Source organism: Aegilops tauschii, chromosome 7 (assembly GCF_002575655.3).
Source record: "Aegilops tauschii subsp. strangulata cultivar AL8/78 chromosome 7, Aet v6.0, whole genome shotgun sequence".
NCBI lineage: Eukaryota > Viridiplantae > Streptophyta > Magnoliopsida > Poales > Poaceae > Aegilops > Aegilops tauschii.
The window spans coordinates 617,070,151-617,097,132 of NC_053041.3; the positions used below are offsets into that span (position 1 = coordinate 617,070,151).

At 44.2% G+C, this 26,982-nt stretch overlaps 1 protein-coding gene and 1 pseudogene across 1 annotated transcript; both read right to left on the bottom strand.

Moving 5' to 3' along the window:
* Positions 1-502: 502 nt before the first annotated feature.
* Positions 503-2,297, bottom strand: LOC109782780 (BTB/POZ and MATH domain-containing protein 1-like; annotated as a pseudogene).
* Positions 2,298-20,101: 17,804 nt separating this feature from the next.
* On the bottom strand, positions 20,102-23,076 carry LOC141027513 (uncharacterized). The gene is made up of 3 exons (XM_073504580.1): positions 22,289-23,076; positions 20,612-21,968; positions 20,102-20,455 (listed from the first exon to the last, which is right to left on the bottom strand). Exons 1-3 carry the CDS (start codon positions 23,074-23,076, stop codon positions 20,102-20,104), a joined length of 2,499 nt encoding a protein of 832 aa, XP_073360681.1.
* Between the last annotated feature and the right edge of the window lie 3,906 nt (positions 23,077-26,982).

Here is a 26,982-nt window from a genome sequence, read left to right on the forward strand (position 1 = left end):
TAAGCTTTCTATTTGTATTTAGAGCAATAAACTGAAGTGGTAGCTATTCAACAGCTTATCAAGTGAAATGCTCTGCTTTCACAAGAGGGTAACCAAAATGTGGAATTGAACAACATAAAACATGACACAGTAAGCAAACGTAAGAGAACAGTGGGCGCTGCCTGGTTAAACTGGTTTTGTAATCTGCACAGGTTTTGGTTCCAAAAGTTCTCTTTTCCGAAGTTCTGCCTGCCTCCAAATAAACAAACAAAAAGAATCTGGTAGCAAGACGCAAGCCAGCCATTTTACATCGAAACATTGATGCGAACAAGATATTAGTCTTCTGACAAGACTTACTTCCAGTCGCATACTCACATATAGTTAGGACTTCCGCAGTATAAAAATCGGCACTGATTAATGATTTTGCTGAATAATTTTCTATAGTAACGCTGTTTCCTAATGTTTCACCACAATTCACATTTGATATGGTCATGATAGCTGCTCATTGCTATGAGAAAGCATAAAAGGGAATTTGTAGTGATCTGGCATAGGTTAATAATATATATCATGGCCGCATACAATTTTTTAAACTTACCCTCAGCCAATAGATCCCCGATAACTTAAGAAATAAAAAAAACTAATCTCAGATTGCTACAGCCTCAACTGAAGTAGCTACACTGAAGCTGAACAGATTACACGACCCCACTGCACACGGCAGAGACACGGAAAACAACAACAAAAGGAAGGAAAAGAACTGGACTGCCCAGGTTACATAGATTACGGAGAGAACGAAACGACCTGAAGAAATCAAAGCAAAAGCGAAACAGCAATGATTTTTCTGATCAATCAATCCCTTGACAATCTCCAGGAACTTCAGTGCATATAGCAAATTCAGTTCAAACTAAGTTGTCCCAACATTCCTTCGACCCCAGGAAGACGTTTTGGCACGTTCCACTGCAACATAAAGGATACTTTAGTAACTACACCAAAGCTAACCTGTGGCAATCATACTATATTTTGCGAGCCTTGGCGGCTTTCTCCCATATATCAATACAGATAGTAGGACATGCTCTTTTCAGGTGTTGATACCCTGTACTAGTCATCACTTCATCCATTTTGTCCAAAGAGTTGATAAATCCAATGCAAGCATCTTTGAGCTTGCTGCAACGATACTGGTCCGCAAGTGCTAATGTGGCCGCCACAGTCTTGGCATCAAGAAACTTGCAAAGTTTTCTCTCGCACATCAACTCCATCCTTTCCATGGCATACCTATCCGAAGCCACGAGCAAATGCTTGACCATTTCTTCTCTGTCATCATCAGGTCATCCATGGGCGGCAACTCATCTGTGTAGATAAAGTGAAGCAGCGCTTTGAAAACAGCGGGCTCCATGTCTTCAATGGCTATGCTCTGCCCGCACTTGTCCCTCATCGGCCCATAGAGCTCCGCCTTGAAGACCGGCGACCGCATCGCGAGGACAATCTTATGGGCAGTGAAAACCTCATCTTTGACCTTGAAAGACACATCCGATTCCTCCCCCGCCTCTAGCAAACTTCCAAGATTATGCGACAAGTCTGAAGGCGGCACTTGGATGGTCTCGAAGTTCATTCTGGTTTTTGGCATCTGTGCTTCCTTCAGCTTGATAACAAGGAGCTTGCACTTAACGATAAGGACGTCGCGGGGGAAGTACAAGTACGACCAAGCTTCGAGCATGCTCCTCCCCGCGAAATTGGAATGGCCACGGTGCGAGGTTTTACCAGGGGAGCGGCTGAACACCACCGGCTCCGTTGGTTTTGTCCACACGAAGCACCCCGACTTCGGTTCGGCTTGCTTGAATAGCGTCAGATCGTACAGCGCCCTCACCTCCACGCCCTCGTCCATGAGCTCGAGGTGGACCGAGATGGAGCCGTTTCTGGCCTCCGTGTCGCCGTCGGGGTAGAAGAGGAGGCGCCAGTCGTGGCCGCCGACGGCGAAGGTGGCCGACGGGAGGAAGTTGCCCTTGCCGAGGCCCTTGGACAGGCTGTAGCCGTCGATCCTGAACAAGTGCGCGCCCCCCGCCCTCTCCAGGGTGCAGGTCGAGGACGAGGTCGCCCAGATCCGTGGGCTCTGGGGTGCCGCCATTGCTGGTAGCTTGAACTCTGAACAAGTGCGGCGGGCGGTGGTGTCGACGGGGTCAGCGGGGACGGAGAACGGCTGCGACGAGGCTCGGGAGGCGCCGCAGGGCGACGGGAACGGCGGCCGGCGGCGGTGATGGTGGGGAAAGCGAGGGTTCGGCTGCGCGAGAATGGGTAATTGGGGGGAATTGCTCGGCCCACTCCAGGGCTCCTTTGATTGAAATAAAGTTCAAAAGAATTTGGATAGATAAGAAATTTTCTTCTTCTTTTTTGCAGGGATAGATAAGAAAATTTTAAGCCCGTTTGAGAGGGGGGTTTTCGGACATCCCATGAAAACTCTGTTTGAAAGAATGGTTTTTTGTCGGGCTAAACAAATTATATGGAGAGGCGGATCTCCTTGCCCTCTGCTCTCCCATCTAGTGATGCCCTCTCGTGCAACAGCTCCTCTGGCACGAACATTTTTTCAAACTCGCGTACGATCTTTTTAATTCACAAACATTTTTTATTAGACAGAACTTTTCAAAATTAATAAAAAAAACCGACCATTTTTTCGACATAGCGGACCGAAAAAAATAGCGCGCAAGCGGCTGGGGCGAACGGGCGAGCCTAATGGGTGGTGGCTCATGTGCCCACCCATGATCGTTTTACCAACAAGTTGGTGCTTAAGGGCATCTACAAGGCTTCAACGCTTATATGGGAGCTTAGGAAAATAAAAGATTTTTTTTCTGAATCTCCAAGGCTAGCCGTAAATTATAGGCGCTACCCAGAATGAAAAGAGAACAGAAAAGTTCGCTAGCGCCCGGTGATAACTTTTGCTTCAACGCTAGCAAATATTCTGGGATTGAACGGGATTTTGCTGAAACGGCTGGGAAATAGATCCTGGCGTCTGTGCTTAGCGCCTTCACTATAGACGACCAAAGGTGGAGACCTCCTATACAGCATGGTGTGCGCCACCAATCGCTTCCGGTGCTTGAAGGGAGCAACTTGGGCCACGGCCTGATACGTCTCCAACTTATTTATAATTTTTCCTCGTTCCATACTGTTATATTATCATTCTTGGATGTTTTACAATCATTTTATAACAACTTTATATCATTTTTTAGGGTTAACCTATTGACATAGTGCCCAGTGCCAGTTGCTGTTTTTTGCTTGTTTTTACTTCGCAGAAAATCAATACCAAACGAAGTCCAAATGCAGCGAAACTTTTTTGAGATTTTTTCTGGACCAGAAGACTCTTGTTGGGCCAAAGAAGTACCAGAGGGGGACTCCGAGAGGAGCACAACCCACCAGGGCGCGCCTGGGGGCCCAGGAGCGCCCAGGTGGGTTGTGCCCACCTCGGCCGACTCCCGCACCGCCTCTTTGCTCTATAAATACCCCGAAAATCCAAAAACCCTAGGGGAGTCGACGAAACACAACTCCAGCCGCCGCAAGTTCCAGAACCACCAGATCCAATCTAGACACCATCACGGAGGGGTTCATCATTCTCATTGGTGCCTCTCCGATGATGCGTGAGTAGTTCATTGTAGACCTACAGGTCCGTAGTTAGTAGCTAGATGACTTCTTCTCTCTTTTTTGATTCTCAATACAATGGTTTCTTGGAGATCTATTTGATGTAACTCTTTTTGCGGTGTGTTTGTTGGGATCCGATGAACTTTGAGTTTATGATCGGATCTATTTTATCCATGGAAGTTATTTGAGTCTTCTTTTGATCTCTTATATGCATGATTACTTATAGCCTCGTATTTCTTCTTCGAATCTTTGGTTTAGTTAGGCCGACTAGATTGATTTTTCTTGTCATGGCAAGAGGTGCTTTGTGATGAGTTCGATCTTACGGTGCTCAATCCCAAGGACAAAAGGGGACATGAAACGTATGTATCGTTGCTACTAAGGATAACAAGATGGGGTATATTCTTACATGAATAGATCTTGTCTACATCATGTCATCGTTCTTATTGTATTACTGCGTTTCTCCATGAACTTAATACACTAGATGCATGCTGGATAGCGGTCGATGTGTGGAGTAATAGTAGTAGATGCAGGCAGGAGTCGGTCTACTAATCTTGGACGTGATGCCTATATAATGATCATTGCCTGGATATCGTCATGATTATTTGAAGTTCTATCAATTGCCCAACAGTAATTTGTTTACCCACCGTATGCTATTTTCTCGAGAGAAGCCACTAGTGAAATCTACGGCCCCGGGTCTATTTTCTCATCATATATTTTTAGATCTATATTGCTATATGCCTTTTTATTTATTTGACACTTTTATTTTCAGATATATATTATCAAAAACCCAAAAATACCTCGCTGAATTTTATTTGCCGTTATTTGCATCTATCAATCTATCACAATTTTTATCCCGTCAACTTGACAATTTCTGGCACCGTTACCCGAAAGGGATTGACAACCCCTTTAACATGTCGGGTTGCAAGTATTTGTTCTTGTGTGCAGGTACCGTTTACATAGTGTTGCTTGGTTCTCCTACTGGTTCGATAACCTTGGTCTCGTCACTGAGGAAAATACCTACCGTAGTTGTGCTGCATCATCCCTTCCTCTTTGGGGAAATACCGACGTAGTTGAAGCGACATCAAAAGGAATTTCTGATGCCGTTGCCGGGGAGACATCATCAACATCTATCAGGTTCCTAATCATAAATCTCATCTCCTTGCAATTTACATTATTTGCCATTTGCCTCTCGTTTTCATCTCCCCCACTTCACAATACAGAGACAGATGATGGCCTGACTCCTAAAATTGGACGATCTGGCAATCTGGATGCCAAAACTTTTGTTTTGGGGCAAGGGAATATTATGGGAAAAGAACATATCCAAGAATTTTTCAATTGTGTCGGAAATTTAACTCTTGACGATGCTCCTATACTTAGAAGAACTAAATCTTATGCGGAAACTATTTCAGCACTAGTTCTGAAACTTGAAAATAAATTTATTCATACCCATCCTACCTTGCAAAGATTGTTTTATGAGTTACCTGTTATAAAGAATCCCAAAGCTAAAAAGTTGGTTACCCTTGTTCTTTTGAATGAGTTTGATTGCATAATACGGGAAGCTAAGGAAATCTTTTATTTTTATGGTATGAACCGTGAAAAAACGGTGATAGACGGGATCATTAATAATAGCGATTATATGTTGAGACACTTGCTTGGAAATAATCAAATTTTCGATGAGAATCTTAAAAAGGAAATTTCCGTTTTAGATATAATCCAACAAGTTTTCAATGATGATAATCAACACTATTCTTGGGTTGTTGCCGGAAATCAAAGGGGATATGATGATAAGCAACTCGATAGTGCTAAAGTTAATATGGTCAATGTGTTTCAAGTTATTTTTGCAAAACCTCCTGACAAAAACACATCTAAGGGAAATAAGGATAAATTTGACAACACTTGAATCTATGCCTTATGCCTAGCTAGGGGCATAAAACGATAGCGCTTATTGGGAGGCAACCCAATGAATAAAATTTGTTTTTTATGTTTTAGTTAGTGTTTGTGCCAAGCAAAGCCTTTCGGATCATGTTGGGTGATGGTTGATTTGATTGTTTGGAAAACAGAAACTTTTGCGCTCAGTAAAATAATTTTCATAAATCACAGAAACGTGCTTTTGCTCTTAATTTTTTTACACACGATTGATATACAAATTTTCCACGTTGTCCTAATTTTTCAGAATGTTTGGAGTTACAGAAGTATATGGAGTTTTCATATTGCTACAGACTGTTCTGTTTTTGACAGATTATGTTTTCTTTTCATTGTGTGCTTATTTTGATGAATCTATGGACTTTATCGGGGGGTATGAGCCATAGAAAAGTTGGAATACAGTAGATATAATGAAATAATAAAATATTAATGGGTTTCTAACAGTACTTAGGATGGTGATTTGCTTTGTTATACTAACGGATCTCACGAAGGTTTTGTTAAGTTTTGTGTGATTGAAGTTTTCAAGTTTTGGGTGAGATCACGATGGATGAAGGAATAAGGAGTAAGAAGAGCCTAAGTTTGGGGATGCCCACGGCACCCCAAGGTAACATTCAAGGATGAACAAGCAGCTAAGCTTGGGGATGCCCTTCTAACAACGATCGGTATTTTACTTGGAGCTATATTTTTATTCATCACATATCATGAGTTTTGCTTGGAGCGTCTTGTATTATATGAGTCTTTGCTTGTTTTACTTTTTGTTTTGTGTCAAGTATCCTTGCTGAACACACCTATTTGAGAGAGCCCAAATTATGCTATGATTTGTTAGAATTGCTCTAGTGCTTCACTTAAATCTTTTGAGCTATGGAATTGCTCTAGTGCTTCAGTTATATCTTTTTGAGCACGGTGTTCTTTAATATTTTTGAAGAAATGCTCTCATGCTTCACTTAGATTTATTTGAGAGTTAGTAATTTTTGAAGAAATTCTCTCATGCTTCACTTATATTATTTTGAGAGACGAAAAACGTTTATGCTCATGTTCTTCACTTAGATTTGTTTGAGCTTTCAAAAGCAACATATTAAACTAGTCCCAAAGTGATAGATATTCAAGAGGGATATAATAAAAACTTTCATGAAGATCATTGGACAAAATAAACTTGATTCTTTGTAATAGTTTTGCGATATGATGATAGTGATATGTGAGTCATGTTGATGAGTAATTATGCTTTAGTAAGAATAATTGTGTTAAGGTTTGTGATTCCCTATGCAAGCATGAAAGTAAATAGTTATTCAATGAAATTACATCCTACTTTTGGTGCCTTATTCGGTGTTAGTTATGCTTAATGCTCGCTTATGAGATTTTTCGTTTCTTGGTTCGATGCTTCTTAATCTTTTGGCTAGCCTTCACTTGTACTAAGTAGGAATACTACTTGTGCATCCAAATCCTTAAACCCAGTTCTGCCATATGAGTCCACTATACCTACCTATATGCGGTATTTCCATGCCGTTCTAAGAAAATTTGTATATCATATTCAAAATAAATTCCCCTTTTGTGTGCCCGTACTGCTCATGAAACGGTAGGGGGTGGCTGATATTTTTCCATTCTAGATGTGTTATTCTCAAGATGAGTGTTTATTCACTTGTCATTGCACGAGAGTACAACAAAGGTATTAGGGATGCCCAGTCCCAAAATGAAAAAATGAATTTACTTTATGTTGTCAAATAATAAATTCCTTGGAAGAAGTTGGTATGGACGGCACCCGTGGATACGGCTAGCCGTGGAATGTGAAAGTATGGTGGAAAAAGAAATAAACTTTATTTTCTGTTTGGGAACCGCCTATGGTATATCTAGCATGGAAAGTATTGAGAACTACTCGATCGTTTTCGTTGACAGGAAAAGCATGCCACCCAAAAAATTTATCTCTTAATTTAAGCCTTCGAGCTCTGGCACCTCTACAAGTCCCTACTTCCCTCTTCGAAGGGCCTTTCTATTTACTTTATGCAATTTTTATTTTTATTTTGAGTCTCCATCTTCTCTTATAGAGCACCAACTAAGGGGCACTATGATCGTACTTGAGCATTGGGTGTAACTAATATGCGAGTGTGTTTCATGAATGGATCAATGATTGAGCATAATGGGCTAGGGATAACTTGCTTTAGTGTTGATATTTTGAAAGACATGGTTGCTTGTTGATATGCTTGAGTATTGAAATCTTCATGTCAAAACTAGACTATTGCTTTGAACCATATAAAAGTCCATATGCCCATGTTACAAGAGAAAAGAATGTGATGAACATGTTAGGCAGCATTCCACATCAAAAATTCTGTTTTTATCATTTACCTACTCGAGGACGAGCAGGAATTAAGCTTGGGGATGCTGATACGTCTCCAACGTATCTATAATTTTTGATTGTTCCATGCTGTTATATTATCATTCTTGGATGTTTTACAATCATTTTATAGAAACTTTATATCATTTTTTGGACTAACCTATTGACATAGTGCCCTGTGCTAGTTGCTGTTTTTTGCTTGTTTTTTACTTCGCGAAAAATCAATACCAAACGAAGTCCAAACGCAGCGAAACTTTTTGGAGATTTTTTCTGGACCAGGAGACACCTGTTGGGCCAAAGAAGTACAAGAGGGGGCTCCGAGGGGAGCACAACCCACCAGGGCGCGCCTGGGGGCCCAGGCGTGCCCAGCTGGGTTGTGCCCTCGGCCGCCTCCTGCACCGCATCTTTGCTCTATAAATACCCCAAAAATCCAAAAAACCTAGGGGAGTCGACGAAACACAATTCCAGCTGCCACAAGTTCCAGAACCACCAGATCCAATCTAGACAACATCATGGAGGGGTTCATCATCCTCATTGGTGCCTCTCTGATGATGCGTGAGTAGTTCATTGTAGACCTAAGGGTCCATAGTTAGTAGCTAGATGGCTTCCTCTCTCTCTTTTGATTCTCAATACAATGGTCTCTTGGAGATCTATTTGATGTAACTCTTTTTGCGGTGTGTTTGTTGGGATCCGATGAACTTTGAGTTTATGATCAAAGCTATTTTATCCATGAAAGTTATTTGAGTCTTCTTTTGGTCTCTTATATGCATGATTACATATAGCCTCGTATTTCTTCTTCGAATCTTTGGTTTAGTTAGGCTGACTAGATCGATTTTTCTTGCCATGGGAAGAGGTCCTTTGTGATGAGTTCGATCTTACGGTGCTCAATCCCAGTGATAGAAGGGGACATGACACGTATGTATCGTTGCTATTAAGGATAACAAGATGGGGTCTATTCTTACATGAATAGATCTTGTCTACATCATGTCATCGTTCTTATTGCATTACTCCGTTTCTCCATGAACTTAATACACTAGATGCATGCTGGATAGCGGTCGATGTGTGGAGCAATAGTAGTAGATGTAGGCAGGAGTCGGTCTACTAATCTTGGACGTGGTGCCTATATAATGATCATTGTCCGGATATCGTCATGGTTATTTGAAGTTCTATCAATTGCCCAACAGTAATTTGTTTACCCACCGTATGCTATTTTCTCGAGAGAAGACGCTAGTGAAATCTACGGCCCGGGGTATTTTCTCATCATATATTTTCAGATCTATATTGCTATTTGCCTTCTTATTTATTTGCCACTTTTATTTTTAGATCTATATTATCAAAAACCCAAAAATACTTCGCTGAATTTTATTTGCCGTTATTTGCATCTATCAATCTATCACAATTTTTATCCCGTCAACTTGACAATTTCTGGCACCGTTACCCGAAAGGGATTGACAACCCCTTTAACACGTCGGCTTGCAAGTATTTGTTCTTTGTGTGCAGGTACCGTTTACATAGTGTTGCTTGGTTCTCCTACTGGTTCGATAACCTTGGTCTCATCACCGAGGGAAATACATACCGTAGCTGTGCTGCATCATCCCTTCCTCTTTGGGGAAATACCGACGTAGTTCAAGCGACATCATTCCGGGGAGATGCTTTCATCCTCAGAGAGTATTATCGGGTGATGAAGCCATCAATAGTCATGTTGGACACAATTAAGATTTGGATCCAGATTCATGATGTACCTGACCTCTACGCTCATCTTGTTCCGTCCCTTGCTGCTAAGGTGGGAGAGGTGTTGTTCACCGAATCCCAGTCACATGATTTCACGGGGAACTTTTACCGTGTTTGGGTCAGGATCAATGTCACCAAACCCCTCAAGAACACAGTCTCCATGATACGGGTCGGATGGCGAGCTTCAGATCTATAAGGTTAAATACGAGAAGCTTCCCGACTAGTGTGCGGTGTGTGGTATGATGGGCCATCTCTTCAAGGAACACAGAAACAACATTCATCCTCCCTCGGCTCTGGTCTTTAAGGAGCTTAGGGCATCCTGGTTCATGCGAAACGGTAGAGGCACAGGTGGTGGGCGTGGCCGCAGGGGTGGCCACACTGGAAGGGGAGGAAGAGGCGAGTACTCAAGCTCTCAGTACAACAGGGCCGATGACCTGTATGCTGAATCTGACCTGGAGATGCAAGATGTAGAAAGAAACAGGAAAAGGGGGTCGAAACCTGTGGTGACCCATGGCCCAGCTGCGGTGCCAAGTAGTTCAGATCAAGTAGCGGCTGTAAAACAGGGAAAGGTGCGCGCATTGCCGCCTCCTGCAGTGCCTCAGAGCCCAAGTGCCAAACAAGACATGAAGAGAGCAAAGGTGGTGACTGAGCTGGAAAATAGTTCAGCGGCACAAGTCTGGAATACTGAGCAAGAACGACCCAAAGTTGGCGGAGCCCAATGAGTGTGTTCTGCTGGAACTGTCGCGGCGCGGCCAAAGTTGCGACAGTCCATGAACTTCACGATTTTGCGAGGAAATTTGCCCCTACCCTTCTTTGTATTGTAGAAACTCAGCTTGATGGCTCGAGGGTTGAAGTTCTAGCAGGAACACTTGGTTATGATAATGGTTATGCAGTGAGTAGTCAGGGTAGAAGTGGTGGCATTGGTATTTTTTGGAACAATGAAATAAAGATTGAAATTTTTGGTTATTCTGTGTACCACCTTGACTGCTCTGTTCTCGAACCAGGCGTTGATCCATGGAGGTTAACAGTGGTATATGGTGAAGCTCAAACCCACCTCAGACATCAGACTTGGGACACTTTAAAAAACATTAGCACTTCGAGCAACCTCCCTTGGCTTTGCATTGGGGATTTCAATGAAGTTTTAAGTCCGAAAGAGCATGTGGGAATTGGGCAGCAGAGTAATGCGCAAATTGAGGCCTTCAGATATGTTGTAGATGTTTGCATGCTAATGAACACTGGTTATTCAGGGATTTCCTGGACTTTTGAAAATAAGGTGACGGGCGTCACGTTTACTCGTGTGCGTCTCGACCGGGCTTTGGTTTCAGCAGGTTGGCACGCCCTGTTCCCTATGGCTGACCTTACTCATCTCGTTGCAGCTACATCAGACCACAGCCCAATTTTGGCGAGAATGAATAGAGAGTAGATACAACATCAACGGCCTAGTTCCTTCAAGTACGAGGTCATGTGGGAGGGCCATACCTCTTGGACGAGTAAGATCACTGAGGCATGGTCGGCTCATGGTGCCACGAACAGGGTGGAGGAACTCCGTGCTAAACTCCAAGCATTGTCACATGATTTGAGGCGATGGAACAATGACACATTTGGGAGTGTACATAAAGATTTTAAAAAGATGAAAAAGGAATTGGAGAAGATCCGGTCTGATGCAAGCCGTACTGTACCCACACATGTGGAATTAAAAATTAATGAAAAGCTTGTGGAGCTTTATCACCGGGAGGAAATTATGTGGCGTCAGAGGTCTAGGGTGGAGTGGCTCACTTCGGGCAACAGAAACACCAAATTCTTCCACTTAAGGGTGAGTATACGCCGCAAGAAGAATATGATAAAAGCCTTGCAGAATTCTTTGGGGGTACATGATTTTTACAAGACACTGTATACCACAGAGGGGGTGAGTAATATTGAAGCGGTCCTTAATTGTGTTCCAGTGAAAGTGATGGCGGAGATGAATGAGCTGCTGTGTTGCCCTTACTCAAGTGAGGAGGTCAATGCAGCACTTTTTCAGATATTACCAACCAAAGCGCATGGGACTGACGGTTTCCTGGCGCATTTTTACCAGAGGCACTGGGAATTATGTGGCGCAGAGGTGACAAAGGCAGTACTGCGGATTGTAAGAGGGGAGGAAAGCCCGGAGAGAATACATGATATTATACTTGTTCTAATCCCCAAGGTAACAAATCCCTCTATACTGTCATAATTCCGGCCTATTAGCTTATGGAATGTTCTATACAAATTAGCATCAAAAGTCATTGCAAACAGGCTCAAGCAAATTCTGCCACACATCATATCCGAGGAGCAATCTACTTTCGTCCCTGGACGGCTCATAACTGATAACATTATAAGTGCGTATGAGTGCCTGCACTTTATGAAATGCAACAAATCAAAAGCTAACAGTTATTGTGCACTAAAGCTTGATATGGTGAAAGCGTACGATAGGATGGTGGGATTACTTGGAAGCCATGATGGGAAAGCTTGGTTTTTCCGCCCCCTGGATAAAGACTATGATGAGCATGGTTCAATTTGTTTCTTTTCCGATGCTCTTCAATGGTGAGAGGCTTGATCAGTTTATGCCGAGTAGAGGTATTAGGCAGGGAGATCCGATATCCCCTTATCTTTTCTTAATTGCAGCAGAGGGCCTTTCGTGCCTCCTGAAAACCAGTTCTTCGTCATCAAACATTGTTGGACTAAAGGTGGCACCTACGGCCCCGTCCGTGAATCACCTTCTCTTCGCAGATGACAGCCTGCTGCTTTTTAAGTCAGGAAACGAGGGGGCAGTAGCGGTATCAAACCTACTGGACAGTTACTGTTTGGCGTCGGGACAGAGGATAAATCATGACAAGTCATCTATTCTTTTTCAGTAGAGGATGCCCGCAAGTGGTAAGAGATGGTGTTAAGAATATTTTGAATGTCCATAATGAATCTCTCAGTGCCAGGTATCTAGGGATGCCAACTGATGTTGGGCATTCAAAGAATGGGACATTTAAATACTTGAGGGATCGAGTCTGGGAAAAGGTGAGAGGATGGATGGAGAAACTCTTATCTTCTGCAGGAAAGGAGGTGTTGATTAAATCAGTGGCGCAAGAAATTCCAGTGTACTCGATGGCATGTTTCCGCCTTCCCCAGGGACTATGTGATAGTGTTACCTCACTTATCAGGCAATTCTGGTGGGGAAGCAAGCAAGGGAGACGGAAGCCCAGTTGGGTGGCTTGGGACGTTATGACTTTACCAAAGCATATGGGAGGTCTCGGCTTTCGGGGCCTAGAGATTTTTAACCTTGCCCTACTAGCTAGGCAGGCCTGGCGCATGCTGCAAAATCCTTTGTCACTAAGCACTCAGATTTTGAAAGAAGTTTATTATCCAGATAGTGACATATTCGGTGCAACTTTGGGGTCACACCCTTCCCAGATATGGAGGGCTATTTTAGACGGGTGAGACATCATGGTACATGGAATCATTCGAAGGATTGGGGATGGTGAAACAACTAATATATGGGAAGATAACTGGCTGCCAAGAGCCAATTTGAAAAGGCCGATCACCTCCCTAGTCCCACAACCACCGATCGAGGTTTCAGAATTAATTGATCACACCTCATCCTCATGGAATGTGAACTTGGTCAGGTCGGTCTTTATACCGACAGATGCAGCAGCTATCTTGCAAATTCCCCTCTGTACCCGTCAAACGGAGGACTTTTGGGCCTGGTCAGAATAAAGGAGGGGGAATTTCTCAATGCGAACAACGTACATGATGGTTCAGCGTACTAAACTGAGCCGGGAGGCATGGCTGTATGAACAAGGGGCCTCTTCTGACCCCCACGGGGTCAACCAAGGCTGGTCTGAGTTGTGGCAGATTAAGGTTCCATCTAAGATGAAGTTCTTTTTGTGGAGGCTATCTAGACAATCCATACCTACAACAGCACTCCTGAATTACCGGAACATGTCCACTTCCAATGCATGTTGTCTTTGCAGAGCAGTTGACACATGCCATGCACTTCTTGATTGCTCGGTCTCCAGGAGCACCTGGCACTGTCAAATGAAGCAATCCTTGACAAACTAAGCACTTATGTAGATGATAATGCAAAGTGATGGCTCTTTGCAATGCATGAAGCCCTGAACCAGGATGATTTTCTTGCTTTTGTTGTCACATTATGGGCGCTTTGGGGTGCACGGAGGAAGACCATGCATGAGGATATCTTTCAAACTCCTTTTGCCATCAATGGTTTCATACAAACATACATCGGAGAGCTCAAAGCCATATAAGTATCATCTGCACCTAGTACTAGTGCACCAGGAAGCCGACCGAGCCACTGGATTGCGCCACCAGCTGGACTAGTAAAGATCAATGTCGACGCTGCTGTTGGAAGAGGAGGTTCGCATGGTGCTGCTGGAGTAGTCTGTAGAGATCAACATGGAGCTTTCCTTGGAGCTTCGGCTGTTGTTTTTTCCCACATATCATACCTAGGCACACTAGAGTCACTTGCCATCAGGGAGGCACTAGCGTTAGCTGATGATCTCTACAAAAGGAAGATTCATGTGGTCTCGGATGGCAAAGTGGACGTTGATGACATCCAGCAGAAGAACAAGGGGACCTATGGGGCAATTGTGCATGAAATAATACAGCACAAGTCTACCTTTGATACATGTAATATTAGGCATGAATTTAGGAGCTTGAATTTCGAGGCTCACAAACTTGCAAAGCACGCTTTATCTCTAGGTGCTAGTTGTCATGTTTGGTTAGGTCAGCCCAATGGACTTGATTTCGTCCCTATAAACATTGTGATATCGTAATAAAGCTTTGCAGTTTGTCTAAAAAAAGTTGTGACCACGAACAGTGATAGTTGACCAAGACATATGACGTGGAATTTTTAAACAATAGTGTACTTTAATTTGTAAATTAGAAAAAAGTTCATGGAATTGAATATATTCATGGATTCGAGAAAAAGTATACAGGTTTGAAAAAGTTCACGGGTTTTCAAAAAAAAGATCATGAATTCAAAAAACATTCAAAAATTGGAAAAAAGTTCACGATTTTAAAAAACTACATGCATTAGCAAAAGGTTCACTAATTTGACAAAAAATCACAAATTTGAAAAAAAGTTCACGAATTTGAAAAAGAATTTATTTTGAAAAAATATCACGACTTTAAGAAAAAAATCACTAATTTGGAAAAATGTAAAAAGCACGAATTTAAGATAAATATTTAGGAATTTGAAAAAAAACAGTTCAGTAATTTGGGAGAAGTTCACAAATTTAAGAAAATCATGTAAATTAAAACTAAAAAATATATAAATAAAAATAAGAAGAATATTTTAAAAACGAAGAAAAACACCAAAAATTGTCCTAAAAGCAGATAGAAAAAAACTACCAGAAAAGGAATGCGATATGAACCAGACTACCGCTACTGTGCTAAATGGGCCGGCACATTTCGATGGGGGAGGGGGTGTGCGTTGCGTATGGAACAGCCTCTATTTAGCGCATGCAGCGCCAAATAGGATTCCGTGAGGAGCTCTCTACTATTATCGGCTGCGTTGAGATACGAAATTCGGGCGTGGAGCGCAGCGGTCCAACCGGTTATGGCCGGTCCATATCGTACGTTGCGCTAGTGTCAGGTGCCTCCGTAAATAGGCTGGCCCAGCACGCGAAAGGCCACAGGCCAATACCTTAGTTTTTTTAATTTTTTGTGTTTTTGTTTTATATTTTTCCTACTTTTGAATAAATTTCCAAATATTCTAAATATATATCATAGGAAAGAATTTACATAAAATATTTAAGAAATGTTAAATGTTTATGGAGAAAATATTCATTAACACAAAGTTGTACTAAGGCAGTGTCAATTATATGGATGGAAGGGACCATATAAGAAATATACAATATGTATGAAAAAAGTTGATAATGTATTTAAAAATATAAATCAAATATTTGAAAAGTATTAATGAAGCATATGAAAAATGTTAAATTTTATAGAAAAAATGTTTTACCAGTATATGGGAAAAAAAGTATAAAATGTGTATGAAAAAATATTCATCATGTACGTAAAAATTAGTAAACGTCTATTAAAAATATTAAACATGTAGAAACAATGTTTCCTGGTGTATACAAAACATGTTTATTGCCACTAAAAAATGGCCGTCGTGTATTGAAATTTTTTAACCATGTATTGAAAATATGTTAAATGTGTATATAGAAAATATATTAGATGCACTAAAAATTTACAATGTGTATGGAAAAGTACACAATAAAAATTTAGATTTTAAAAAATATTAATCATGTTTGTCAAAAATGTTAAACATGTATATAAAATATGTTTCCGATGTAGATGAAAATATAGAATGTGTACTGAAAAAAAGATGGCATGTGTTTAACAAAAAAGAAACCAATGAAAATCGGCAAATAAAACAAAGAAACCCAATAAAAACACAGAAAAAAACTTAAAAATAGTACAAAAGAATAAAAACAATAAAACCAAGGAAGAAACAAAGAACATATGAAAACCAAGAAAGAAATAAAGAAAAAATAAAGAAAGTAGGAAATAAAAGAAAGAACAAATGAAAACGGAGAAATAAACAAAAGAAAAAACCAGTAATAACAGGAATAAAACAAAGAGAACCGGTGAAAAACAAAGGGAAAAACCAAAGAAACATGTGAAGAAACAAAATAACGAAAAGAAACATGAAAAGAGAAAAAACAGAGAAAAAAGCAGCGAACACAATTACCAGCGAGCGAGCAAGCACGCCTGAGCGAGCGAGAGCGCTATGAAACGGGCCGGCCCAGTATTGTACAAAACAGAAAAAAAAAAGAGCTTCAGGCGAGACAGAAGCTACTCTCGCTATAGGCGAGATATAGCTCTAACAGTCCGATACGGTCTCACTGTGACCTAGCGATGGCGTTGTCGTGACCGTCCTTTTCCATGGCACATCCACCTCTCCATGGCCGCCGCCTCACCCTCTCTATGGCCGGTGCCGCCTCCAGCTCTAGGAAAATATCAATGTGTTGATTCCATGCTCTCCGGAGGTAGGGTTGAGGTATAGAGGAGGAGCATGTCCCTAGCAATGGTGAGCTCTCCATCGTGTCCTCAGTGCCGCACTCTCCATCACTATCGTCTTGTGGAGGTAAGTTGTGATGTCCTTCACATGTCCGGGAAAGTATCTGGTGCACCGGTACTTATGGTGCTACCGGTGCACCGGATGCCCGTAGCGTGCTCACAAATGTTCGAATTTTTTTGGAAAAAGATATAGCACATTCACACAACATCCGTCTATATTGTCGCAAAAATTCAATCAAAATTTGAAATATTTCTCAAGGTACAAAAATCACAAAATCGACACTGAATAGTACATAATAGAAGTTGAGTTTTAAATTTGGCACATTATCAGATTGATGCTAAAATTGTCATTTTGTATCTCATCCAGTGTTTTCAATTTTGATTTGAAATTTTGCGACAACATCGACCAATGTTGTGTCAATGTGCTACATTTTTTCAGATTTTTTGAAACATTTTTTAACACGCTACGACGTCTGGTGCACCGGTAGCACCACAAGCACCGGTGCACCAGATACTTTCCCTCACATGTCCTCCCTTCCCATCCCGGCCTTCTGGTGCACACATTGTCGGGACGGGGCACAACTAGGGATTGCAGTCGTTTTCCAGTAAAAGAAAAAAGATGGTCAAAGCGGTCACATTCGGACACTGACCGAACGCGTCCACTAATGTTTAAGGCCAACTCCAACGCACGACCCCAAACGGACGTCCGCTTCGTCCACTTGTCGTCCGCTTGGGGTGGCAATGGGGTCGTGCCCGCCCGGATTTGTGGATGCGTCGGTCATGCGCGCAACGCGCGGCTGCATTTCGGCCGCATTTCGTCCGCTGTTCATGCAACATATAAAAAAGAACAAAGGGTGCAGCTAAATGGCCATAGTTCACGGTAGTGGCCGCATTCTCGTCAGTTCATGCCGGCCGGCAACAAAGCCAGCGCCTCAGAATGGTCACCCAAGTTTCACGCTAGCAACAAAGCCAGCGGCCGGTGCACGAGCCAGCCTTCAAAATGGACAAGTTTTTGGGGCCGGCAACAAAGCCAGCGGCCGGCATACGAGCCAGCCTTGACAATGACAAGTTTCTTCGCGCCGACAACAAAGCGAGCAGCCGGCCTTCAAAATGGACAGCCATCATGGCCGTGGTCTCACCTAGTTCAGGTCGTCGCGAGCGAACATCTCTTGCTGCCGGTTCGCGAACCAAGCCTTCCTCTCAGGTGAAATGTTGTTCTTGTCGACGCTCATGAACGCGAATGCCATCTCTTTGGATTTGGTCTCAGCATTGGTGGCCTCGATCTCGAGCTTCTTGAGTTGAGCGGCCTCCTCGATGTCAAGCCTCCTCCTCTTGACGGCCTCCTCCATGTCAAGCTTATTCATTTGAAAATCTAGGTATATCTTCATTTGCTCCTCCTTCCCTTTGCTCCTCCTCTCCTCCCGCACTTCCTTTTGGCTCATCATGTTCTCCAAAGTTCCTTGCAAGGCTATAGAAGACGCACCGCGCTTCTCATTGGCCTTCGAGCTTGTCTTGCCCCTCGGCCTCTTGAGCAAGTCTCCCTCATCAGCCACGGCCGCCTTCCCTCCTTTCTTCTTACGAGCGACACATTGGTCTTTGAACTTGGGGCAATCTTTGATGAGCACCCAACAATGCGTGAGAGTAAACGGCTTGTTCTTGTGTCGGGCCTTGAAGGCCTCCAAAGATTGGAATGCCTACACAATCAAAGATGCGCCCACAAATGTAACATGAAACGACACAAAATGCATCAACCATAAATGGCATGCCGACATGAATGGACATAAATGGCATACCAAATCACCAAGGCCTAGGCCGCTCACGGGACGAGCTTGAACGCTCTCAAGCGCGACACAAATACTTGTTGCACTCTTGTTAGATGAACCCACATCTCTTTTGGATTGCGTTGATGCCGTGTGTGCTCGTAAATTGGTAGGGGGCAAACTTCCTTCGCTCATGAAAGTTCTTGTGAACTCTTGTCCAAAAGACAGATCTTTTTTTCTCGGCACCTTTCATGGGATCTTGGCCTATCTCCATCCAACTCTCGCAAATCAAAGTGTACTCATCTTGGGTGTACGATCCCGTGCGAATGCTTTGCCTCCTCTTTTGTGCCTCGGCCCTTTGGGTGAGCTCATCGATAAACACCAATGGCTCAGCCGAAATGTCGACCTCTTCTTTCTCATCTTCACAATACAAGTCATCATCTTCATGCCAAGACTTGCCATGGTCGTCCTCATCTTCATCATGGCCGGCAAATTAAGTGTCTTCATAGTGGTCGCGGCCATCCTGGCTTTGGGTGGCGTCGGGATCAAAAGCTTGGGCCTGGCTGTCGACGTGGAAGGCCTCACCACGGCCCTCGAAGATGACGTTCTCCATGAACGCCGAGTACTCAGGGTCATCGGCCGTGGGCGTTGGCACTGGCATTTCGTTGAACAGCTTGCGCACGTCGGCCATGTTTGCTGAAGTGAACGACCGGGGCTGCTTCCTTTGCGTCCCGTCGGGCGGCTGGCTAGCACAGTTGTACCCCGGCGTGACGTTGAGGTCAATGACGCCCGCGGGAGTGGCTGGAGCGACCACACTGTAGTTCGGCGAGGTGAAGAACCGTGTGTGCCCATGGTCGTGGAGGGGTGGTGCACGATGCGTCTCGGGCGTGACGGACAAGCTTGGGGAATGGTGCTGCGGAGGACGAGCGGCCGACGAGCCTGTGCTGGCTGCGGAGTGATCGAGAGGATCGCCGGCGGGGGTTGGCACAACACTAACACGAGGAGGGTGTGCGCCTTGGCAACGATGGACTCCTTGCCGTCAACATCCGCCTGGTGCTGCATCGCCTCAGCGACATAGCTCACAACAGCCTTCTTCTCCTTGTCCTTCGCCCGCCGGTTCCTCCTCTTGGCCGATTTGGCGTCGAGCTTGGCGACCTCCAACGCCGTGAGCTCCGACCGCGACTTCTTGGTACCCTTCTTCGACGTGGGACGCACAGTCGCGGACGGGTCTCCGGGATTCATCGGGTCGCCGTCCATGGTGGAGAGGGAGAGGCGGAAGAGGGCGCGGGAGAGTTTTGGGCAAAGTGGAGGGAAAGAGTGGGCGGCCGTTTCCCCAACAGGCGGGCCAGAGGAGGACAAGGGTGCGCGTCCCGCGCGTCCGTGCACTGTCCGTTCGGCCGCAAACACGTCCCAACTTTGGGCCGGGAATGGGTCGAAAGCGAACGAAAAACAGACGACGTTGCTGCTGCGCGTTAGACGGCCTATTCTGTCCGTTTACGCTCAAACGGACGCGGCCGAACCATTTGGGGTCGCACCTTGGAGTTGGCCTAAGGTTCGAAATTAGTCCATCCTTTTGCTCTTTTTTGAGAGCACGCAAAGCGCGTGCCTTAATTTTATAGAAGAGAGCAAGACAATTTACAAGAGGTCTAGCGAGTGTGGGACACTCGAAGACAAACACCCACCACCGCTCCTACAATACAACACGAGGCTACTCTCTCACAAAGCGTTGCAAACTACCTCCTCCCCGAGCCGCCAACTTCCAATCTTTCATCTCATCGAGGATCCTCACCACGAGCTCTTGCGTGTCTACCTGTTGCTCAGTTCTGTTGAACACCCTGGCATTCCTTTGCTTCCAAAGTGACCATGCCGTGCAGATGACCAGGGTGTTGAAACCATGTTTGTCTTCCTTCGCGAATCCCGATCGTTGTTGCATCCACCATTCTAGAAAGGAGCCCGTGCTCGTGGGGCAAGTAATCTGTAGTTGCAGCTTGTCAAAACAGCCCATCCAAGTACCGCGCGCATAACCACATTGCACCAAGATGTGGTCCACAGTGTCTTCATCCTGCAGACACGTGTAACAGGCCGAGGTGTGATCTTGCAATCCATGTCTAGCGCGTCGATCCGCCGTCCACAGACGATGTTGTGAGGCAAGCCAAGCAAAGATCTTCCATTTGAGAGGGGCGAGGCTTCTCCAGATGGTTGCGGCGTAGGGGCAAACCGGCAGGCCCTCACAAAGGCGATTGTAGGTAGATTTGGCAGAATATGACATGGATGTCGCGCATGGCCATAAGAAGTTGTCAGGCAACTGATCATCCCTATGCACCGAGGCGATGGCATGTCTCAAGTGCATGAGTTGAAGGAGCGCCATGTGAGAGGAGATGAAGGGGGCGTCCATTGACCATTGCTCATCTTCCAGTGCCCACTGCACAGTCCTAGTGTTGATGCGGCGTGTTTCAACGAGCTCAAGAATGAGAGGCGCGATGTCTTGCACAGAGTGGCCATGAATCCGTCGATCCTTCCAGAACAACACTTTGTCTCCTCGACCAACCTCGATGTGCACCAAACAGTCGAAGACGGCTCTCGCCTCCTGATCGACCAGCATTCCTAGCCCTTGCCAAGGCCGTTCTGGCTTGGTGCGTCTCAGCCATTCCCACCTCACGCGCAAGGCCAGTGCCTGAGCTTTCAGATTCTTGATTCCAAGGCCTCCGTACTGCACCGGACGGCAGATTCTATCCCATGCGACCAAGCACTGCCCACCATTGACCTTATCTTCCCCAGCCCAGAAAAAAGACCGCATCCAACTGTTGATATCTTCAAGAACCCATGCGGGGGGCTGCAGCACCAGGAGCTGGTGAATTGGGCGAGCAGAGATCACGGATTTTGCAAGCACCAGTCTGCCCGCTCTCTGGACGAGCCCTCTATGCCATGCAGGCATACACTTCCTCACCATGTCAAGTAGAGGCTGCCAATATTGCTTTGTTAGTTGCTTGATAGCTAACTGCAGGCCCAGATATCGACACGGGAACTCCGCAAGCTTGCATTGCAGAAGCTCAACAACTCGCTCTTTGTCCTCTTGATCGCCATGAATGAGAGTGGCAGTGGATTTCAAGTAGTTGACCTTAAGACCTGAAGCTTCTCCGAATATATACAATGCGTGCTTAGTGAAGCTGAGGTCGGTGATTGTGGGATGAACGAACAGTGCAACATCGTCAGCATAAATGGACACCCTTTGCCAAGCTGAGATTCCTCTGTAAGCGGATAACACTCTCTGCTCCAGCGCCTTGCCGATGATCGTGGTCAGAGCATCCATGGCAATCACGAATAAAAGTGGCGAGACTGAATCACCTTGACGAAGACCACAGGCATGCGCAATGCTTCTCCCAGGCACACCATTCACCAGGATCTTAGTCGTTGCTGATTGAAGCAAGATCGAGACCCACTTGATCCACTTATTGCCGAATCCTTTTGCTTTCAGAACCTCAAAGAGAAAAGGCCAGGAGAGGGAGTCGAACGCTCTCGAGATGTCAAGTTTTAGGAAGACACTTTGCTTCTCCTCGCAACAATCTTCCGAGCCACTTGGCAAACCAAGAGAAAATTATCATGTAGGTTTCTCCCTTTGATGAAAGCCGACTGGTTGATGGTGACCAAGTCCTTCATGTTCGCGCGCTCTCTAGTTGCCTGTAGCTTCGCGAAGATTTTGGCAATGCTATGTGGCAGACTAATAGGACGATAGTCGCCCACTCTTTCTGCATCCGGCTTCTTCGGCAGTAGAACCATCAAGGCACGATTCAGCTTGGAAAAGCCTCTACCGTCTCCCACATAGATCTTGAGCAAGCCTGCCATGATATCATGCTTAATGATTGGCCAAGCTTTTTGGTAGAAAGCGCCAATAAACCCATCCGGTCCGGGGGCTCTGTCCGGGTGGAGCTCTTTGATAACTGCCCAAACCTCTTCTTCAGTAAAGATAGCCTCAAGATCTTCGAGGTTCAATGGTTCCATGCCGAGATAGTTTAGGTCAAGAGTGAATTGCCTTGCGTGCGCCGTTCCGATGATTGCCTGGTAAGTCTCAGAAAAGACTTGCTCCATACGATCCGGGTTCGTGATCACCTCGTCTCCGTGCTTGATCAGCGGTATAAAGTTCTTCACCCTCCTCCCATTAGCGAAGGCATGGAAGAACTTGGTGTTAGCATCCCCTTCTTTTAGCCATCTGAATCTCGACCGCTGCCTGTCGATAGTATGTTGCAGCGAAGCCAACGCAAGCAGAGCTAGCTTTAGGGTGTTCCTGAGCCAGCGCTCGAGCTCCGTGAGCTGTCTATCTTCCATAGCTTTGTCAAACCTGAACACAATCCAATTGGCCACTGCCATCTGCAATTTAATGTTGCTGGTCTTGCGCTGGCCCCATGCTTGAAGAGCAGCTGCGGTGTTGCGCAACATAGCATTTAACCTCTGAAAAGGATCTGTAATCCGCTCGTCGCATCTCAAGGCCTCACGCACGACATCCTCAAAGCCCTCCAGCTTTAGCCAAAACATCTCAATTCTAAACCTCTTCTTATGAAAGAAAGGGGCATTGGTAGTTAAATGAAGTGGTGCATGATCAGAGATCCCAGTAGACAAGGCCTGCAATAAATTGTCCGTGTGATCCAACTCCCAATCCTTTTGCTCTCGTATGCCCTGCATCGTCATGTACAAACCCAATTCGATGCAGCCGCATCCCACTGGCCCGTAGGAACAAACCAACAAACCCGTGGCGCCAAGAACGAGGACGCACTGACTGCCGCTCGCCAGACGCGTGTCGAGCCCCGACTGGCCGCCGGGTCACCTCCTCCGGGCCCCATCGCCGGCGGTCCCCGCTCCGCCTCGCATGGTCCGCCCTGCGCCCCCCGTCGCCGTCCGGGCCGGCCGGTCACGCGCACGCACCCGGGCCGGAGGGAGGGAGAAAAGGATGAACATCACGTCCCCCGGTCGCATCCATCCATCCGTCACGCTTGACCTTCCGCAACCAGCCGGCTGCCACTTTGAACCCCCTCCACAATCGGCCACAAGTGGATAATGGGCGCGGGATCCGCCCCAACTTGTTCCGGAAAAGAAACAGCGACGGGCAGCGACGATTGCGCACGCGCGCACGGCACCCCCTCCCCGTTTCCTTGACCTTTCTCCGCACGATATCGCCGTCGCCATGAGGTTGTGACAAATCATGTGTGCCGTAATCGCCATTTTTTAGGTGGATATTTTATGGCCCAGCCGTGCCGTGCAGTCCAATTATCTATGCTTGTTTATGAGTAGCACCGGCCATGTGAAGATCAGGTCACAGAGAAAACGCAACAAAGAGAAGGAACCACTATTTTTTTTTTTGCGAGAAAAATTCCGATCTATTCATCTTCAATCATGGCAGTACAACGAATATCCGTAGACCACCTAGCGACGACTACCAGCACTGAAGCGAGCCGAAGGCGCGCCGCCGTCATCGCCCCTTCATCGCCGGAGTCGTGCACAACTTGTTGTAGTAGACAGCCGGGAAATCGTCGTGCTAAGGTCTCGTAAGACCAGCGCACCAGAACAGCAACCGCCGCAGATGAAGAATAATGTAGATCCACTATATTTAACATATTATTGTACTAAATAAGCAACAATTAAGATGGATCGGACGGAATACGGATCGGATATAATACATCAAATTGTACGAGAACGACACGCGTGGTCCACAACACTCCACCGATGCCGTCGTCAGCACGATACGGCTTTTGCTTTCGTTGATTTAATTAAAATTATGGGCCGGCTCAACATCAACTTTTCATACTACTTGAAACTTTCTTTTGTATATATAAATAGATGTTGTTGACAAGTACCAACACTCCACATAGTACTAGTATGATTTGATTTTCCTCCCATAAACTAGGAGCATCGTATTGATCACCAGGTCTGTAACCAAACGATGCCATTGGACAGGACGCTACACTCAGCTTCAATTCAACACACAATGTGCCAATATATAAACGTTGGGTCCGGGAAGACGACTGTATATCCAAACTGAAACTTAGGCCGGCGTTTTGTCGTGTTTTTCTTTTTAATTTGAACAGATCTACTACTTCTTTTATCCTAGTTATTAACAAGATGGCTCTTGAGTTAAGAAAATTCAAACTGCTGCATCCATATTTACTGTTATGTTGTTTTCCCTGGACAAATTGTTGACACATGCTTTGCTAGGAGGGTGCCACCAAAGGTCATTCCTGCCTCGACGAAGTTCATTCCTCTCTTTTTAGTGTCAAACAACTAGATCATGGCATGCAAGCCTTCATTGTGTCCCATTAGATTTCCCGGATCATAAATAATTCCATTATAATAGGAGTGAATTTCGCCTTCTTTACCCCGATGAAGTTCCAACCCATTCAAAATTCTTCAATGTTACCCCATTGAGTATTTTTGTTTTGTTTTTTCACCTTGGTTAACATTTGAAATTGTTCTGCTAGGTAGGGCATCTCATTAGGCCGAAGTGGCGATGCCACATCCGACACGACTTTCTTTTGGATATCTCCTAGTCAAAAGGGGTGATTTCAACATTCTGGTCATGAGAAAAAGCACTCCCCTCTCACTGGGGTTAGTTCCTCTCGCTGCCACCGGATGGCACTGAGACTCTTCTTCCCCCTGTTGTTTCCTCCTGATCTGCATCCACCCGGGCCAATTCAGGGGTGACCATGCATTGCTACTCAGCCTTGGAGGATTGCTATTATGGTCCAGACAGAGCCCATAATGTCTCACGGTTACACATGGAATCTACTCAACTTTGAACTCATACGGTCCCATTGATACTTGGGTGGCATTCCCCACCAAAGAGTACACTCCGATGTCCCAATCAAATCCAGTCCACCCAGATCGATTCATTAATTAAGCAGTAGTTAACTAGTCAACCATATAGTAACCTTTTTAATGTTGATCCCAATCCACAATATAGCAGCTAAGCAATTACTTGTTGGTTACAAGGTCATGGTGAAATGGACCCGCATTTCTTCTACTGGGTTCTGTCAAGCACAAAGTAAACTCATATAGGGATTCCTAGTTGAAAACAACTACAGTGCATGAAAAACATAGGTTATGATCAAAGGTTTCACTTGCCTGGTATTGATGATTCTTCACTCTCACGATCTTGATCAAGTTACTCTTTGTTGCCCGTATAATCTAGAGTAAGTAAAGAGCAATCATAAACAACCAATATACAATGCAATCAAATATACAACAAGTGTTGTGCATGGTGTCAGTGTCATTGTGCTATTAGATCACGTGTCAGAGTTAACTCATAAGAGTTTGCTAAACAACATAGTGGTTGTTAATTGGAATACATGTGACGTCAGGGTTCACATGCAAGTTTTCAAATATGGGTTCATCACATAAGGAGTATGTGATGTCCAGTTGTGGTTGTCAGATTCTGCAAAAGGAATCTTGCAACTTGAGTCATGGTCTATGAATCTTGCATAGCCAAATTCATGTTCAAGTTTGAAATTCAAACTTTTTGACCTTTCATGAGTTTGAATGCACTAAGTGTTTGAAAATAATAACTCGGTCTGGCTTCCAATTCAATTTGGATTTGAGTTGGGGTTCATCTTATTTGAACTCAAATTGAGTTTAGATTTGCATTAAAGATTTCAATCCCTAAAGTCAGGTAATAATTCAAACTGATTCTAAACTTTATTTATACTTTTATCAAGTTTGAACTAAAGTCAACTATAAGTCCAAGATGATCTACTATGTGTAAATTGTTTTCAAACTTTATTTAAGTTTGAGCTAAATTCAATTTAAATTTAACTTCCTAAAGTCAATTATCACTCCAAAATATTCACTGGGTTCAATTAATTTACTAAGTCAAATATAAAAAGTTTGTTCAAATTAAACCTTGGGTTTCAAGTTTATAACCGATCTAGTTTGAATTTAATTAAAATATTATTTGATTTTTTCTAAAGTCAAATAATAATCCAAAAATATTTAATAAAGTTTATTTTGATTTTCTAAAACATCTTGCAAATGGTTTATTCTATTTAGGTCTTCTATTTCTAAGTTAACCTAAATAGGTTTAAATTTCATTTGAATTCTAGCTCCTACTGAATTCTATCTAAAATCAATTTTTAATTATTCATATTTGAACTAAACTGATCTTGGTTGAAACTATATTTCACTAGGTTCATTCTGCAAAAAGAATCAATTTATTTGGAATTCTAAATTGCAAACTATGCCCCACTTAATTTCTAAATCATTATGTTTAAATTTGAATTTTAAAATATTAAAATTCAAAAATTTATTAGTTAGGTAAAAGTGCATTTCCGAAGGGTCATTTTGCAGAAAGTTCCACTCAATTTTGATCTGCAAATAAAATGTTGTGAATGTTTGAAGTTCCAGGGTTTTTTTTGCAAAACTGCCAATTAGTTCAATTAAACAGAAAATGTTCTCGATAATGTTTCGGATAAGGTTGTACACATGGAGGCTTCTAGTTGGGCGATACTGTTTCGGGTTTAAGTGAGTGTGTGTGCACCATTGATCTAAAATGGACAACCAAGATTTGATCATAGGGCTAGGGTTTCAGAGCTCACTGGAGTTTACTCG